Below are 19,091 nucleotides of genomic sequence, written 5' to 3' on the forward strand. Positions count from 1 at the left end.
AGTCGTAATGAATGCTGGTTGTCAAAATTGTCGTAGCGCATTTCGTTTTTTTCCAAAACAAATTAACAAATTTTCCCAAAAACAAAAAAATCACAGCTCCATGGCGCCAAAAGTTTTGAAAACTGGCGGCATCACTTATTATGCAAGAGAAAGTGGTTCCACGTGAATTTGTTGTGGATATAACCGATATGTAATAAAATAAAGGTTTGAAGTTTAATTTGAAAACATTCAAGAATCTTAGGTTGCTTACGTATGCTTGCATTTCCGTCTAGGTAAGTTTCTTTTGTATGTTGTTTGCTGTGTGCCATGTAGGTTACTTGATCAAATATCATGGCAGACGAACACTTCCTACATGTCTAAATAAAGTTGACAGTCACAACAACAAGTCAGGAATAGATAAAGAATCATAACTGAGATGGAAATATACTTCCGTAAACAATGAAGTAAGCAAATAAAGGTAAACCCACTTCACAAAGCAAGCAGTATGTCTGATTGTTGATTGATTGCATTTTTTGTTGCTTGTTAGACGTGTAAACTACAATTGGTAACAAAAATACATGTATCTGAAAATGGTCTTATTTGTTCTGATTGCCTATAATTTATATGTTGACAATAGCTGGTAAGTAAGCCCTATGTCTGTAAGTCTGATTGATATATTTAAAACTGAATACATTGTAAAAATATAAAGTTCTACAACAGAACGTTTATTAAGCCTATTTGTGGATTTGACTATGGTGTTTAAATATAAGGTGAAGGTTGTTTACACATAACCTGTTGTGGGCAGTAAGATATGGGTAACATAAATTTTCCAACTTTGTCATATTCAGAGGCAGTTACATGCCAAGGCCGATATTTTCAACTTTCTGGAACACAAAGAACTTTTGCTGATGCTCGAACTGCTTGTCAAAACGGCGGTGGAGAACTTACAAGCATTCCTGATCAACAAACACACGATCAACTTGTTACACATTTTAATAAAAGATGGCCTGGATCTGGTGAAATTCGTAAGCACAAATCTTGTTATTTTTGCTTTAAATTAATATTATTAACTTGTCACAGTTGTTTACACTGGAGGCCGCAGAGTGGGTAATACATTTCAATGGCAAGATGGAACAGTTTTTTCCACTAAGGGTAAGATGCAGGCTTTTGTCAAATACTGTAAAAAGTTATGTGCATTGTGACTATTTAGTATTTATTCTTATTTCCTACATAATTTTTTGATGTTGGAAACATTTTTGCATGCGTGTTATTCTCAATCTCTCCCAAGTTTGCAAAACACATTTGAGGACATTACAATTTATTTTATTAACGATTCTAAAAGTATCAGCATGAAAAAAATATTACTGACTTACTGAGAAGTAACCAAAATGTGCATTTTGAAGCAGATTGCATTGAGTATTTTTCTGTAAACAATATTGACATAAACATTTGTTTTCATTTGCTTTCACCAGGTTCATCATCATGGACCAACACTGGGTTTAATAGATGGGGGTCTAATCAACCGAGTGATAATGGAGATTGTATGATGTTTCACAGACAGAGTGGCTCAACCAGAGCTTGGACATGGTACAATGCACAATGTACTTTGGAATGTTACTACATTTGTTCCTATTCAGGTAAAAGTTGAAATGTTGTTTGAAAATGTGCTCATGCTTCTTAACATAATAAAATTTACATTGGGACATGAACTTGTTCACAGTAAGTTTAGTTAACCTTGAGTTGAATAAAATAAGAAGCATTCTAAAATGTAACTTATGACCTTCAAAAAATGCTGATGTTTGCACAAGCCATGTTAAACTGTGATAAAATCGATATACCTAATTTTAGCTCCTTCTCTAAAATGTAAAATGTACAAACCTTTATTAAGCTTGGGTTGATGTTTTCTGATAATTTTACTTCAATAATCTAAAATGAACACAATATTTTTTACCACAACCAGTTTGTATAAACACATGCATGGGGGCCCATTCGTTTTGGTCTACAAAAGCACTCATGTTGGTGTGTATAGTAACTCAGTAAATAGGATATGATATATATATATAAGCTACCTTTATAGTTGCGTTTACTTTTGAGTGATAAGCAGATCTGTGCTTAGTCTTCCAAAATTTGTTAGTTTCAGAAACCCGAAAACTCTCACTTGACCAATCAGAGTACAGTGTTGTAGCTGGTCAAACATTTAATGTAGTGATTTCAATAACACGTCAATCTACACAACCACTGGATATTTCCTACACTTTTAATGGAGTAACAACTTCACTTGGAACATCAACAACAGACTACAGGACAACTCAAACACTCACTATGCCTGCAAGGGACACAACAATTACTGTGAATGTTGAAGGTTTTAATGTTCCACCTTGTCCACTAAGTGCCACGAGCCAAGTTAGACTAGGTAAGATGTTTTGCAGATACTATGAGCCTATGACATGTATTTACTGAAAAACTTAACAATATTGCTATTTACCAAGCATTTTGTTTCTATTAACCAATTTTCTCGGTTTTCTAATTTTTCTAGAAACAGTGCAAATCATTAGAATCATTCCCTTGCTAAAATAACAGTGTTATGAAACTAGATCAAGACAATAGAGATGCTTATACAAAATCAATCTTGCATAACTAGGTCAGAAAACAATTTGCATCATTGTTTTTGAAGTAATAACACAGAGTTTTTACACAATTCCATTTATGTTCAACCTATGGTTTGTTTTAATTCCTAATCTGTCTAGGGGTTTCTAGTTTGACGTATATATGTAACGTAGCTCAAATTGATTGAGTAAACCGGGATGATGTATTTGGTCCCAAACTGCTGTCTGTCATTCTGTGACAGTCACATGTTTTGTGAGTTGTGACATTATGAAGAGATATAATGCTGTTATGAGACAGTGTAACAGTATATGTGTGCCATTGGTAATGGAGTACATTAGTGTTTTTTAGACTATCTGGATGACATGTGACGATTTTTACTACTTTTAAAGATTTAGATATTTGAGAGAAGCAGTTATTACAAACAAGACAATGAGCAAACAGCACTTCTGATTAACCAGTTTTTATCTGTAGTAATTAAAAAATGTTTGAATCACAACTTTTGTTATACATAGATGGAGTTGCATGTCAAGGTCAACATTTTCGACTGTTTGCAACACAAAAAACTTACGTTGAGGCTCAAACTGCTTGTCAAGATGATGGTGGAGAACTTACAAGCATTCCGGATCAACAAACACAAGATCAACTTGTTAAACAAGCTAATAATTATAATGAATGGTCTTGGTCTGAAATTCGTAAGAACAAACTGTTGTTTGGAACACTATACGGATCTGTTCATAAGTTTAATGGTGAAAATAACTGCCCAAATAGACGTTAAAAGCAACATGCTTTATTGTTATCACTGATGATGGCATGAGCATTTGCCAAAACGTTTGAACAATAAAGCATGTCGCTTTTAACGTCTATTTGGGCCGTTATTTTCACCATTAAACTGTTGTTGTTTTTGCTTTAAATGAATTTCATTATTATGTCACAGTTGCTTACACTGGAGGTCGCAGGGTGGGTAATGCATTTCAATGGCCCAATGGGACAGTTTATTCCACAAAGGGTGAGTTTTCATATTTAAAAAATGTGTATATGGCGACTGTCTGTTATTCTAGTTTTTTGCACCAAATAAGACCGATGTTATATAATATTAATATATTAAGAAACTTTCACTGAATTCATGTAGAAGAAAGTAGTGACTGTGTGACTTGAATTAAAGTACAATATGTTTTTTGGCTACAAAATGACATTTTTGTTGTTTATGTCATCATTTGCTTGCACCAGGTTCATCATCATGGACCCACACTGGGTATAATGCATGGGGATCTAATCAACCAAGTGATAATGGATATTGTATGATGTTTCATGGACAGAGGAGTGGCTCAAACTATGTTTGGACATGGTACAGTGCACGATGTACTTTGGAACGTTACTACATTTGTTCCTATTCAGGTAAAAGTTGAAATGTTCATAGGGACACTAACTGTAGTTATTGATTTTAAGATTATTTAAATGAAATGAAGCAAATTAACAAATGTTGCTAATAACACCTCTAGTGGTCAGAAAGTTAAATATTAGCAGATTTGGATTAAATTTTACATGGCTGTTAAATGGGTCATTGTAATTTCATATTTTATACTTTTTGGTGTAGAACCCCATTAGTTTCCCCATAAACCCCCTATAAAGGGTGAATTTTTTAAACAGTGTCAGAATTTAATGAAATTTCAACAGCTTGTATAATTTGTCATTTTTATGTGTCTATTGTTGTGTTTACTTTTGTAGCCCCACATTTACCCCACTAGCCCCCCTTAATGGATCAATTTTTGAAACAATGTCTGAATGGAATGACACTTGGACAGCTTCTAGAGTTTAATTGTTATTTTAACCTTGTAGCGACATTATTTACCTCCACTACCCCCTACACTCATGCGCAATTTTCCATCAGCGGGAGCTGATTGTTGTTTTTAGCGTATTTTTTTCACATTAAAGAAAAACCTTCAAAAATGTATGAATGGAATGAAACTTGAATAGTTTGTAGTCCTTGTAACATATTTATTGATGCTCAGTACCTGTCACTGTGTTTTATCTTACAACAACAAACTTTCTCATAGTGATCTCTTGAAATGCATTATTTACAACTTTGTGAGGATCCATGAGTTTCTGCTTGCAGAAACGACTAAGGTTATAAAAGACAGTAGATGGTATGGGACCCAGTATAAAATAGGTGTAGGAAATATATTAATGTTTTAAAATAGGTTAAAATGTATATGCAAGGGCAATATGTGCTAAGTCACCCTTGTCCATTTGTGTAAATGAAAACCAATATCCAATGTTTTTTTTTGATAAGGTTGTTCATTATAATAAAAATTAACAGAACTGTATTTTGTCTTTCAAAACGTGTGTGTATTAGACATCCGAGCACTGGTACTTGATCAATCAGAGTACATTGTTGTTGCTGGTCAAACATTTAATGTATTGATTTCAATGTCACGTCAATCTTCACAACCACTCGACATTTCCTACACTTTTAATGGAGTGACAACTTCACTTGGAACATCAACAACAAACTACAGTTCAACTCTTTCACTCGCCATGCCTGCAAGGGACACAACAATTATAGTGAATGTTGCAGGTTTTACAGTTCCATCTTGTTCACTAAGTGTCACCAGTCAAGTTAAACAAGGTAAGATAAGGCTTATAAAAATAAAGCTTTAATGCAAATGATGCAGTCAATTGGTTGTTAGTGTATTTCTTTTTAGCCATGTGTGTTTGTGAAACATGTATGTGTTATGCTATGGAATTTAGAGTTAATGAATCACAGTAAAATGGACCACACATGCAATATAAATCAAGCAAATTATTTTCAAATGAATATTAATCCACGAAACCCAAAAACAATAGACAAAAGTTTTGATTTAATGGTATATTTAAAACAAACCAGCCACTAATTTCAACTGCTTTCTGTAAACACTTCTGTTTAATATTTGTGTTTTTTATTTATTTATATTGGCAGTGAAATCAACCCTCACAGCTATTTCTATTGTTGCATCTTCTACCCAGAGAAAATTAGTAACTTGCACAATAACTGGGTACTCACGTCCAACTGCCAGATGGTTTAGGTAACAAACTTGAAAAACCCAATAAACTCTTACTTTCTGATCGCTGTGCCTAAAACAGAAACTCTGCCCAAGTTACCATGTCAAGTTCCAGCAAAGTCTATCAAAGTCCAACTAATGTTGATAGTTTCACCGGTCTATCCACTCTTTACATTCAACCAGGGATACAGGCTGGTGAAGGTGGACAATATGTTTGCAAACCTACAAACTGGAATGGAAGGGGAAATATAGACAAAGCACTTACTGTATATGGTGAGTAAATTATTAATGTTGTTACATTGTGTAGTTTCAGCTAATATTGAAAACTAAATGCTGTATTTCAATCAGGGGCATATCCAGAAACGTTTAAAGGGGCGGGTCCAATATTTTTTTGGGGGGAATTTACCTAATGACGTCATCAGATCTCTTTGGATAATTTCCCACACAAATGCGGCGCATGAAGCAGCAAAGTGCTTTGTCCAAAATTGTAAGCAGGCCCAAACCAAAAAGTACCAGACTTAAACCCGGTCAAACTTCGGACTTTTGTGGTTTCTCTATATCTTTGTAGTTTCCTGATTTCGCCGCTGCTATTTAGCTTACTCAGCAAAACTGCCGCTGCAAGATAAGCATGACTGTCAGGTAATCAAAATTGTTGTTAAAAAAACGGGAACAATTTCTAAAGAACTCAACGCCTTTCTGAAGCATTAATCTGCAGAAGTCACGCAACCCCAGAAGGCATAAATTGTGACTTTCAAGTAACAGTGAAGGGGGGGGGGGTCCTGACCCCCTAACCCCCCTTGGATGCACCACTGATTTCAATAAATACCTTAATGTACACATGTGTTTCTTGTTTTTATTGTATTGATGTAGACATTTTTTAATTTGACCTACCAATGTAACCAAACATCATAATGTTTGTACTTCTGTTTACCAACTGTAATGATTTTAGATTTAAAGGTGCTCTTATGTTTGTTTCGTTGTAGTAAAACAGCAAGAATATACCACCTAAAAAGCGTTAACACAACATATACAATACATGAGATACATGACACAGTACTACGATCATTTAACAATATTTTAGACAGCTAGTGGTTCTTGTTGTATTTCTGTTTGTTCAACATTTTTGTAAGAAAGATTTAAATTCTTCTTAAACTTACTGTTTAGTTCCTGCAAGTATTGTTGCTGCACCAACTTCATATATTTTCACATCCGATGCCCAACAAGTATTCGCATGCACTTCATATGGTTATCCATTGCCTCAGATTTTATGGAAAAGGTAACAAAACCTAATTGTAGCTTCATGTTCAGTGTAATTTCCAAGAAAGCTGAATGATGTTTGCTCCAGGAATGGAATTTATGTGTCTTCATCCACTGGCAGAAACATTTACCAAACATCCCAAGCTGTAACAACTTCCCAAAGTAAAGTTGTTAGAAAACTTTATGTTTCACTTCAAAAATATAGTGAAGCTGGAAAATATACATGTGAAGTTGCAAGTAATGATGCTGGACCAGAAAAACAAACAGATATAGAAGTTGTAGGTAAGTTTATTAAATTTACCACTCTTTTAAAAATGCTAATGTTTTTTTTCTCTACATTCAGCCTCTGTAAATATTGCTACATCCCCAATCTCACATGTTTTCGATTTGGAAAATCAACAAGCGTTTGTTTGCACATTAGTAAGTTATCCGCAATCTGACATAACCTGGAAACGGTAAAAGTTTAATTCTATTGCTGTGCTGGTGTAGCTAAAAAGGATTTAACTTGACTGTTTTATTTGTTAGGAATGGAAGGGAAGTAAGTTTAGCATCTGCTGACAATATTTATCAAACTTCACAAGAAATGATAGAGAATCATATCGTGAGAAAACTTTATGTCACACTTAAACATATCAGTGAGGCAGGACAATACAAATGTGAAGCTACAAGTGAAACTAACCTGGCTAGTCATGTGCAGGTTCAAGGTATGATTGCGTTTAGCAATAACTAAAATGTGTGATTCTTACCATGTCCATAACTGACTGGCAGTTGATGCAAATGTGTCAAATTCCAGAACCACAAAAGTTATAGTTGTTTTATGCAAATTTTTGTAATACAAATTTGCATCTAATAATAAAACATTTCACAGTTGCAGTCAATATATCACTCAGCCACAACCAAGTAACAATTGAAGACGGGCAAAGTAAAGACATTGAGTGCATTTCATTTGGTTTCCCAACACCACAAGTATACTGGACAAGGTGATGTACTTTATAGTGGTTAAGTTGCCTACAATATTTTCTTCAGCTACCTGAGCTAATTTTTAATATCGATTTGTTGACACAATTGACAACTTTTTTAGTGTTTTAGGATTTGTGCTGCTTCTATTTTATGTGAAGATTTTTGCTATACGTTTAATTTTTAAAAATTAAAAAATTTTTTTGGTTTACAGGAACTGTTCTAAAATTTCTGCAAATAAATCGGAAAATATTTACCAAACAATTTTCCAGTCTTTCCTATATCAAACTGTGACCACACTGTCTATAGGGTCTGCTGTACTTGCCGATGGTGGTGAATATGCTTGCATTGCAAATAATGTTGTGAAAAATGGAACCTTGAAAACAGTTCAAAAGTCTCTGCAGGTTGATGGTAAATACTCAATAACTTTTAGAATTTACACAATTTAATTTAGTGAACTCTTACATGCTTTTGGACTTACAAATACTATATGTGTAGCGAGCATTTTACTTCTTATTTTGAAAATTACACTGTTTTTGCAATATACTTAAGTTTTCAAATTTAAAAAATGCAATGGTATAATTGACATGTGCTTACAAAATTGTCATGTTCTTACTGTTTTTTGGCAGTTGGACCAATTTACAAAAGTTTTACTCAACCTAGAGTTTTCAGTCAGTCGCAGACATTCACTTGTACATTTGTGGGAAAACCTCTACCCACTGGACACTGGAGAATCAATGGCCAAACTTTAAATGCAAAATTTCCTGCACATATATCATCTATGGGTGACGGAGAGCAACTTGTATCAAAACTAATGTTTAAAAACTCCCTTATTTTTGGTGGAAACTCTACAATTGAGTGCTGGGCAATTAATTTTGTTGGGAAATCGAAATCAAAACTGATTCAGTTTAATACTGGTAAGCAGTCTATGTGAGATTATGTGTTTTAGGTGGTCTTTTGTTTAAAGCTTTGGTCAGACAAATTACCCCAACCAGGAGTGCTTATAACACTGTAAAGACCTTTACTAACACTGTATTTACATTTTGGTAAACTGTTTTTTATTGTTATTGCAAGAGATGGGACTCAATGCTTTAGCATAGAGTTTGTCGCAAATCATATCACCTACAAGCAAGTTTCCTTAATGTTTCAAGTTTCCTAAATGAGTTTACACATTTAAAGGTTTACAATTCTGTATTTTATATCTCAGATAAACTATTATTTTTAGATCTACGAGAGGAGAATGGCCAATATTATGTTGCGTACGATACAAAAAGAAACTACTCACAATCCCTTGAGCAGTGCAAAGAGAAAGGAGGATCTTTGGCATCAGCACCATTTCTTTACAAATTAACTTCCCTAAACAAATCTTGGCTGTTCTTTCAAAATGGAGTTTGGGTAAAACATACTAAAAACCAAAGTGAGTTTGATAATGTTTGCAATAATGTTTTGATTAGCTTTGTTGCTGTGTTACACTTAGTACTGCATTTTACTGGTTTTATGGTGCTACTTTTAAATATGTTTTTGCTTTCAGCAATGGAGCATTACTATAATCAAGATTCCTTCAATGAAACTTTGTTGTGCAGTGTTATAGTTGCTGGAGGAGAGATTAATAAAACAAATTGTGATGAAACATATCCATCAATATGTTTATTTTCAGGTATGCTATTTTCAGGTATGCTATATTGTGCGTGTTTTCAAGTCTTGTTAATAGCACATTGAGATAAAACATATCCTTCAATATGTTCATTTTCAGGTATAGAATGTAGTGTGTGTTTTGAATCTTGTTAATAACAGTTTACTTCATTTTTAGGTGTTGAAATTCTTGATACAAGCAAGTGTTACGACAACAAGGTTGTTGTGAAATGGAAAGATCAATCAAAGTACAAGGAAACATTTAATTACACGATAACCATTGTTGATTTAAATACATTGGTCAATGTTACCAAGACTGTCATGCAAACACCAAGTCCAAACTTTGAATATAAAACAACTGTTGACAAAATTCCAACTGATTCAAACTTCAACATATCTGTATGTGAAATTAATAGCAAACTCAGTTTGTTTATGTGTGATAAAATCAACTCCATTATGTTCAATCATAGTTTACCACCTTTTTCTATTAACTTTGCCTCTATCTTTGTTTGTTATACTTAACTTTTCCTTGCTTGTATGTACATGTTCAATTTTAGCTTGAGGAGTTTTTAGTAATTCCTACATATGCTACATTAAGTCTTAATCAAATTTACGCCATTTAAAAAACTACTTTTTTGTGAAAGGAGTACTTTTTTCAGTAAGAATTGATTGTAATCATCAAACACCATTTCAGATTAAAATTTACTTTGAGTATGGTGGGAAAATAGCAGTACCACATGCTGTGGCAAAAACATCAGCATTTTTCCAAAATATAACAAGCCAGATGACTCAATCTTCTTCAACTTGTGAAGTTCAAATAATCATTCCACAGCAATTGTTAGAAACAATAACTCTTCTACAAGTAAGTTTTTAAATGCATTTTATTTTTGAATAATTTTTTCATTATTTTTTGTCCTGTATTTAGGTTCACACCAATAGACATTGGAACAATACCAATGTGGAAATAGTAACTGTTGACCTCAAGTCATCAAATTTAACCAAATATGAAATAGATGTTGGTGATTATGAAAGTATAGATGCATCATTCAAACTACAAACTTCCAATTGCTCAGAACTTGTGTTTCAAATTGATGGAAATTGCTCAAAAGGTGGAGGTAAACAAACAATCAAACTTTGATTCTTAAAATTAGATCTCTCAATCCCACTTGACTTATGGTGAACTTTATTTTTGTAGAAAGTTTAAATCCTCCAAATGAACAAAGTGACAATACTACTGTTGGAATATTCGTTGGAATGGGAAGTTTGGTTGTTGTTTTAACGTTGTTGGGAGCACTTTCTTATTATTACAGGTTGGATATGTTTCTAATTTACTTTCAAAACAAGATGTATATACAAAAGTAAATATTTATATTTTTCATCCTTTTTATAGAAACAAGATTGGTTTGAGAATAAACTTTCTTCAAAAATCTGATAAACAAGATTTTTCCAAACACAAAGCAAAAAAAACTAAAGCAGTGGGAGAAACAAGAATTGCTGCAAAAGATCTTGAGAAATTCTATGTCCAGAGTTCAAAGAATGGACACAAACCTATAAGGAAGGAATTTGAAGTTAGTAAAATGTTAAAAACAATAATTACATGTAATATTAAATTACAAGGAAAATGAAATATCACATTGTAGAGACTTTGTGCAAGTGACATCAATGTTAAGGAATGTTCAACGGCTTGCAATGAAACACATGAAAATCCATATGAAATTGTTTCAAGTATGTTTTAAAAAAAAATATTACGGAACTGTTAAAATAAACATAAAAATACACACTTCTTATTAAGCTTCTTCAACCACAAGCAGCAGGCCTCAAGTTGTTGGTGGAACTGGTGATTATGTTAATATCTCACTTACAAAGGTAAGAATGTAAATAACTTAATGTTGATATTATATTGTTCTTGCTTTTATTCAGACGTTGGCAGTCTTATAAAAAAATTCTGCTTTATGGTATATGTTGTCAAAAGCTACCTTTCTATTTAATATTTTTTTAACAAATAGAAACTTGAACGTATAGAATGTAGGGAACGATGCTGTATTTAAATGAACAAAATTTCTTAGGCAAGCATCCAGGTTTCACGTAAATGGATTACCACTGAAATTCCAACCTACAAAAACATGGGACAATTCTGGAGAATGGTTTGGAATCAAAGTGTTAAAGTTATAATTATGTTGGACCACACAGACAATCATGAAAAGGTATGCATTCTAAATAATTTAAATTAGGACTAATAAGTTTACAACTTTGAAAAAGTTGCTTGGAATGATTATTTCAAACTTTTTAAAGCTTTGATTTAAGCAAATCCAGAACCATGGCCTAAACTCAATTTCTTGATTACAGAATCAGTGTGTGGAATATTGGCCCAATATTGGTTGCGTGAAAGAATATGAAACAATCATTGTAAGACTTGATGATGTCACTAATCATGGTTGTTACATCACAAGGAAGTTTGGTGTTGAAGAAGCAAGTGGACAATATTCATCTGTGAGTGAAAGTTTGGCAAAGAAAATGGCTTATTAATAACATGGAACGACAAACATATTAATTATGTACTTGTAGTTTTGATTTAATATGTTCACATATGAATTATAGGAATTCCGTTCCATCACACAATTTCAATACATTGGATGGTCAGCTTGCAGCATTCCAGCGACATCAAGTGGAATAATGCACTTTGTATCAGATGTAAATGAAAAAATGAAAGAAATTGAATTGATTAGCAAAACTAGATGTCCTGCTGTGGTGCATTCAATGTAAGAATTTGCATCATGTTTATTCAATCAATACAGACTCGAAATGACCAGACATCTAAACCTAACAATCTGATTGTGGCAACACTAAAGACTTTATTTGTGTGCCCTCCATCTACTGTTTATTATTTTGACATGGCTGCACAGGAGTATAGTGCAAACAAATGATAAAAATATTTACCTGCTTAAACATTACCGTTTTACAGCTTGATTGTATTTTTTCACATCATGTGTTATATGCAGAAACGAGCTTAAGACATTACTTTTTTCACAAAAAAATGCATAAAACCTTTATTTGAGCATCATTCCATAGATCGAGATATCTTGAGCTGTAAAAATTCTTGAAATTCTATTGCAAATGCTAACCATGAATTGGCACATGTACAGACCCTGTAGCAAGCCAAGTGCTGAATAATGCACAATTTCGTCATTTGCAATGTGTAAATGAGAAAGACAAAACCATGTCTAACCAAAATCAATGGTGATGTTGCTTTTGTTGTTTGATCTCAATTTAAGCCAGGGGCGGGCAACATACGGCCCGCGACGGGATTTTGAGCGGCCCGCAGACAGTTTCAGGTCTTACATGATAATGTGGCCCGCGGCCACAGTCTGCCAAAATCCCCCACTACTTGCCTACTGCGTCAAATTATTGTTGTAACGGACAGAAACGTTCCCTAATAGCAAAAACTTTCCCGCCGTTGTTACCATTGCACCATACGTACATTGTTACGACATAACTGCCAACCATGTGTGTGGCCTACATTTACGGTTTCTTTTGTTTCCACACGTGTAGCCCACTTAGTGTTTCGGCAGTATCTAAGTCTGTGGTGTATGCATTAAATTTGCTGTGGTGAATAATTTTGTGTTATATCAGTTAGATTGTTTGGACTGTATTGTATTTGTGATGTTCTTGAATGTATATGGTTTAGGTCAGTGGTTCTTAACCGGTGGGAAATTTCCCACTAGTGGGAAATTTAATGTTTTTAGAGGGAAATTATGTGGGTCAGAAGAAAGTTAATGTAATACAATATTTTCCCCCAAAACATGTAATTAACTTCACCTAGTATTACATGGCGCATAAAATCCAAAAATCATTTGTTATGTCACAGACATTACTAAGAGTATCAATGACTTTGTTTGTGTTCGCGAATAAATGCATTTGATCTGTTGATTGTGATGCAATAAATGACTAATGCAAGCACACAAGATTTTTCAAAATTCCACACGATTTTACTTTCTCACTAAATCACTATTCAAACTAAACAAGATTGCAGTGTATCGGTCCCGACCAAATCGCTTCACAAAATTATTTCGATTAAAGAATATGTTTTGTTAATGTTGGGCACAAAACATCATTATAAGAATAACAGAGGGGGAAATTCGAACTTGGTGATTTACTTTAGTGGGAAACCACACCGAAAAGGTTAAGAACCACTGGTTTAGGTGGTCGAAAATCCGTTGTAAATCACTGGATAAATACGCGATTAATGTGTCGATTCAGAAATCCGGCCCGCCAAGTACTTCATTTTCCTATATCAGGCCCGCCGACTGGAGAAGTTGCCCGCCCCTGATTTAAGCACATGTCAAATTGGATAGCTTTTCTGGTATTTTGATCATTTCCTAATTTTATTACATTATTCTGTTACTGTTACTACAGATCTGAATCTGGACAAACTGGAACTTTTCTTGCACTTGATAATTTGGTTGATGAAATGAACAAAACTGAAGAAGTTGATGTTTATCAAGTTGTGTTCCACATGAGGCAGCAGAGATTGAAAGCAGTGCAAAATGAGGTGAAATATTGACCCAATATTAGGGTGTTGTTTGTTAATTTGTTTTTAGCTTTGTGTATGATTGGTTTTATTTCATTTCTAGAAGCAATACATTTTCTTGTACAAAGTAATGACAGAACTGGCAATGTTTGGTGAAACTGATTTGGATTTGCCACAATTCAAATCTGTGATTGACAGTTTAAGCAGGTTTGTCCCGAAGAAACATACAAGTTATTTGTCATATATTAGTTTTTGTTTTCCTGTCCCCAGTTTAAAAATGCTTAATGTATTTTTTTTATTTTATGTATTTTATATTATCAAATTTTATAGACTTCCTACAACCAACTTGGTCACAACCCAATTTAATTTACTGCAACAAACTTTGGATGAACCAACAGTTGCCAGTGTGACAATTGAATCTCCACAAACTGTTGCCTGTAAGCTTGTTGTCATTTTATAATTCTTTTTGCTGACATCAGATGTCAGTTCTTATATTCTTATCCTAATTCTATATTTCAGATGAAGCTGTCAATTCCCACATTTATGAAAATTTTAGAGGAACAACCATCAAAGCCTACAAAGTACAGGTAAGAATATTTGTTATCAAATAAGTGTCATGACATTTTACACATGTTATAAAACTATTTTATTCATGTAGTTTGTGTTGTGGGTGTTTTCTGCCTATTTTATTTCATTATTACAAATTGTTAATGTTAGTTAATATTAATTTCAGGGTTGTGGAAGTGAGAATGATGTTCTAATCTGCAGTGAAATTTCTGGACAATTACAAGATTTCTGGAAACTAATTTTGAACCAAAATGTTGAATTGATTGTAATGCTAGACAATTTGAAGGTATTTATGCACAATATGTGTGTGTGTGGAAGTATTTGTTACACTAACAATACTAGCATTCCAGAATTCCAGTTTGATACCTAGCAATCAAAACACTACAAAACAGTTTGGAAATGTTTGTGTAACACTTGTGAGTAAAACTGTATCTCAACTTGGACAATATGGAATGGACAGTTTTTATGTGGAGAGTACAGAGAACAGAAACAAAGTAATGTAAAATTTTATACGTGCATCCATGAAATATCTCAAATTTGTGTTTTACAGATTTGCACAAAACTTATCAGTTATGACTCTTGGAATAATGATGATTCTCCATCTGATGTTTCTAAGTTCATTGAGGTTTTGTCATTTATTAAATCACTAAAAGGTGACGAAACTGAAGGAAATGTCTTGGTTTGTTCAAGGTTAGTGTTAGTTTAAATAAGCTTTACATAATTCAGGTTGACTTTATTCTCTGTTTGTTTTTCAGCAATGGGTTGACTAGGACTGCAATGTTTTGTTGTTTGTCGAATCTCTTCTCACGGTTTCAAGATGACAAGAAAATCGATGTGTTTAGGACAATGAAAGATGTGAAAGAGTCTCTTCCTTGCTTTGCTCTTAATCTGGTATAGACATGTTGTTGATGTATAGTTGTTTAAAGAAATAAAGTTTAATTTGCTGCAAGGCCTACAGACAATGGATTTTAGCAACAAATAGTAAATCAAGAATCTTTTGCCCATACCAGAATGCCTATGTAAAAAACTATGTATTAAAATGCTATTTTAACCCTTTGCCTTGTGGAACAGAATAAAGTAAGCAAACAAACCACTGGAAAGTGATTGATTAGGCCCTTTGTATTTTTAGGAGACATACAAGGCATGCTACTTGACAATGAACAAAATGGTTGAATCATTTTCTATTTACATGAACTAAACAGTTCCATCATGATGGATTATCATATTGTATGCAGATGATTGTATTGATGTTTGTTTGTTTTTTGCCTAATAGCTTTTTACTGTACTTATATTTATCTTTAAAAACACTAAAAACTCTCAAATATATTTACTGCTCAACACACATCCAACAACAAGTACGTAATGTAACTCATTAAGAAAGTTAATAAAAGCCGGTTTAAAAAGTTTGTTACAGTAATTGTATTCCAAAGTTTTTTTGTAATGCAACATGTGCATAGAAGATTTTATTTAAGGATGTTATTTATATGTTGTGATTGAAATGCTGCTGTGTTAGCCTTTCACAAATGATTAAAAAAGAAAAGCAGAAAAGTTGTTACCACCAGTTCAGTGCGGTTAGTGGAATACTATAAGCACATAGCATATTTTGTGGTTTAAATACAGCGATTTGCAATTGATAAAAATACATTCAAATGTGAATCTTATCATAATACCATTTTTGTACATGACTATTCTTTTTACTTATGCCTTTTCTAAAGGGACACATTTTGACATTACTAGGTTTTTCTTGTTCTTTGTTCTCCTCATTTCCTCTATTATACTCATAATGAATCTACTGTGAAACTGTCTGTTTTAGGTTTATTGAATCATATTTCTGTAGGTAAAGAGACATATCATCTGTTTACCTTAATATCACCAAGAGATACTGTGTCAAAAGAAACTGCAGCATAGTTTTACAAGTTTGTTATTTTATTAGTCATCACAAAGTTTTTTTCTTATGTAAGATTGTAACTGAAGCTGAACAATTCTGGTTGTGATGTGATGCTTCTATCAAATTCTATTTTGCAACAGGTTATCTGTTAAACACCTAAAACTGACTGAATTCTATATGTTTTAACAGTTTGTGCATATTGTAGTAAATGTATTTGAGCAGTATGTTGATCTGTTATCATGCAGTTTATGGCCCCATGTAACTTTTTACCTTATTTATAACTTTATGCATATGTGGGACCCATGCGTTTATGCATGCAGAAGGAACAAAGCCAGCAAAAATGACAGTAAATAGTATATTAGATCCAATAAACAATATGTAATTATTTTAAGATTTAAAATGGTGACAAGCATGAAATCTAGCATTTTGGGGCAGATTCATAAGAAATACTTTCCACAGAACTGTTTTCCAAGAAAAAAGTTTGTGCACAAGAAATGACCTAAACTTGGAATGTACACAGTTGAAGGTCAAACATTGCCTTTAATTTACTAGGTTAATTGCTGTAAATGTTGTGATGAATGGTTAAACAGTGTATTAAACTTTTGGTTAACCTAATTTTAATGAAATTGAAGGTATCCTATTAGTGCTCTTATTTCGCTTTTTTGGGAACGTTTCAAATGTTGCATAATTTGTTGTGACTTATTATACAATTTTTTTAAAAAAATACTGTTTGATTTAGATTTATGGCAATGCAGTGTTAAGTTGTAAATTATACTTGTTACGTAAAAACCTGAAACATATCATGTATATCCATGCAATGTTTACAGCTGGTAGGAGTTTCCTCATGTGGGCTTGCAGACCTTTAAACAGCATCAGGTATGTTGTTTTTATTTAAGTTCAGGAAAGATGGAAATAAATTAAGTACACAGTGTGTGAGAGCATAGTGGTAGATAGAGTGTTGGTAACAGTGGCTGGATATAAACTGTTGATGCGAAATGTATTGGTGTTTTGCAGCTTGTTTCTTGTTTGTCTGCAATGTAGCAATGTGTGGTGAGTATGCATGTAAACAAAAAATTTCAGCAATGTTTACCTTATGTTTAAACAAAATTTTGGTTGTATTTAGATGGGGTCACATGTCAAGGTCAATATTTTCGACTGTTCGGAACAAGAAAAACTTCTGCTGAGGCTCAAACTGCTTGTCAAAATGGTGGTGGAGAACTTACAAGCATTCCTGATCAACAAACACAAGATCAACTTGTTATACAAGCTAATGATTATAATGGATGGTCTGGATCTGAAATTCATAAGCTCAAAATGTTTATATTTTTGCTTTGAATTAATTTCATTATTTGTCACAGTTGCTTACACTGGAGGTCACAGAGTGGGTGGTACATATCAATGGCCTAATGGGACAGTATATTCCACAAAAGGTGTTTTAGTCAAATACCCAAGTTTGAGAACGTAACAGTTTTTTCATCAAAGATTTTAATTGCTGAAAAATTAACATGAAAAAATCACTGATTTTACAAAAGAAATCAAAGTTGATTGTGTAAAGTAAATTTAAACGTTTGTGTTAACATTATTGGCATCAACATTTTAGTTGTATTTATTGTCATTTCCTTGCACCAGAATCATCATCATGGACCCACACTGGGTATAATGCATGGCAACCTAATCAACCAAGTGATAATGGAGATTGTATGTTCTTTCATGGAAGAAGGAGTGGCTCAAACTATGTTTGGACATGGTACACTGCACAATGTACTTTGGAACGCTTCTACATTTGTTCCTATGCAGGTAAAGTTTGAAATGTTCACTGAGGCATAACCACACAATAAATATTTTGTTTGCAGCGTGAATAGTTTTAATCTCGACTTGGTTAAATTAGCTGTTTTGCAATTATCACATCGCAATATTGTTGATTTTATTTATGATTTATGTGTCAATTTCAACTCCAGACTATATTTAGGTTACAGACTAGTTCACTTCAAGGATGCAACATGCCAATAATTTAAGAAGTGTCAAATGTACAATGCTACTATTCCATAAGATTTTCCTCCAAAAATATTTATGATGTTAGCAAATTGCAGATTTGTTTGCTTTTTTCAAAACCAGTTTGTTTCAGAAACCAGAGAACTCACACTTGACCAATCAGAGTACAACGTTGTAGCTGGACAAAAATTTAATGTAGCGATATCAATATCACGTCAATCTTCACAACCACTGGATATTTCCTACAGTTTTGATGGAGTGACAACTTCACTTGGAACATCAACAACAAACTACAGTTCAACTCAAACACTCACTATGCCTGCAAGGGACACAACAGTTACTGTGAATGTTGTGGGTTTCACAGTTCCATCTTGTCTAAGTGTCAGCAGCCAAGTTAAACAAGGTAATTGATTGTTGCCTTCTGCTCTAAAAATTGTTTGTTTAAATTCCTACATGTTCTTAAACATTTTAGGACTACTATAAGAAACGTAAAAAATCAGTCTTATTGTTTATTCTAGTTTCCTAATTAACCTAGTTTATGTATTAGCCAATATTGTGCCAAAAACAATATTTTTAAACAAAACTTAAACATGATAGATTAAAAAACGATTTGTGATTTTGATTAGATTTGTTTGTTTACAGTAAA

At 33.2% G+C, this 19,091-nt stretch overlaps 1 protein-coding gene across 4 annotated transcripts; it reads left to right on the forward strand.

Annotated features, from left to right (window-relative positions):
• The first annotated feature begins 167 nt into the window (after nt 1-167).
• LOC145238037 (uncharacterized) lies at nt 168-16,844 on the forward strand. 4 transcript variants are annotated; one of them, XM_080101072.1, is made up of 40 exons: nt 168-272; nt 338-457; nt 828-1,004; nt 1,060-1,131; nt 1,452-1,616; nt 2,114-2,392; nt 3,099-3,278; nt 3,521-3,592; nt 3,814-3,981; nt 4,940-5,212; nt 5,543-5,648; nt 5,707-5,897; nt 6,789-6,900; nt 6,970-7,163; nt 7,225-7,336; nt 7,407-7,585; nt 7,750-7,861; nt 8,053-8,249; nt 8,468-8,755; nt 9,064-9,255; nt 9,370-9,495; nt 9,649-9,869; nt 10,165-10,332; nt 10,396-10,585; nt 10,666-10,780; nt 10,861-11,038; nt 11,111-11,195; nt 11,263-11,336; nt 11,537-11,674; nt 11,817-11,960; nt 12,069-12,229; nt 13,884-14,019; nt 14,102-14,205; nt 14,329-14,435; nt 14,518-14,585; nt 14,732-14,851; nt 14,916-15,059; nt 15,116-15,255; nt 15,321-15,456; nt 15,695-16,844. In XM_080101072.1, the coding sequence occupies exons 5-40, from the start codon at nt 1,523-1,525 to the stop codon at nt 15,761-15,763; spliced, it is 5,373 nt and encodes a 1,790-aa protein (XP_079957198.1). In that variant the 5' UTR covers nt 168-272; nt 338-457; nt 828-1,004; nt 1,060-1,131; nt 1,452-1,522; the 3' UTR covers nt 15,764-16,844. The 4 variants fall into 4 exon arrangements, with proteins under 4 accessions (XP_079957198.1, XP_079957199.1, XP_079957200.1 ...); XM_080101073.1 differs by having other exon boundaries at nt 338-443; XM_080101074.1 differs by lacking the exon at nt 5,543-5,648 and having other exon boundaries at nt 5,808-5,897.
• The last annotated feature ends 2,247 nt before the right edge of the window (nt 16,845-19,091 follow it).

The sequence above is a fragment of the Phallusia mammillata genome, chromosome 7, assembly GCF_965637545.1.
Source record: "Phallusia mammillata chromosome 7, kaPhaMamm4.hap1.1, whole genome shotgun sequence".
Classification (NCBI taxonomy): domain Eukaryota; kingdom Metazoa; phylum Chordata; class Ascidiacea; order Phlebobranchia; family Ascidiidae; genus Phallusia; species Phallusia mammillata.

Excerpts from the sequence above, each read along its gene's own strand:
- LOC145238037 (XM_080101072.1), top strand. The coding sequence starts at position 1,523 with ATGATGTTTCACAGACAGAGTGGCTCAACCAGAGCTTGGACATGGTAC. Across the intron at positions 3,982-4,939 it reads CTACATTTGTTCCTATTCAG|ACATCCGAGCACTGGTACTT; the intron begins GTAAAAGTTGAA and ends TGTGTGTATTAG. Across the intron at positions 9,496-9,648 it reads ATCAATATGTTTATTTTCAG|GTGTTGAAATTCTTGATACA; the intron begins GTATGCTATTTT and ends CTTCATTTTTAG.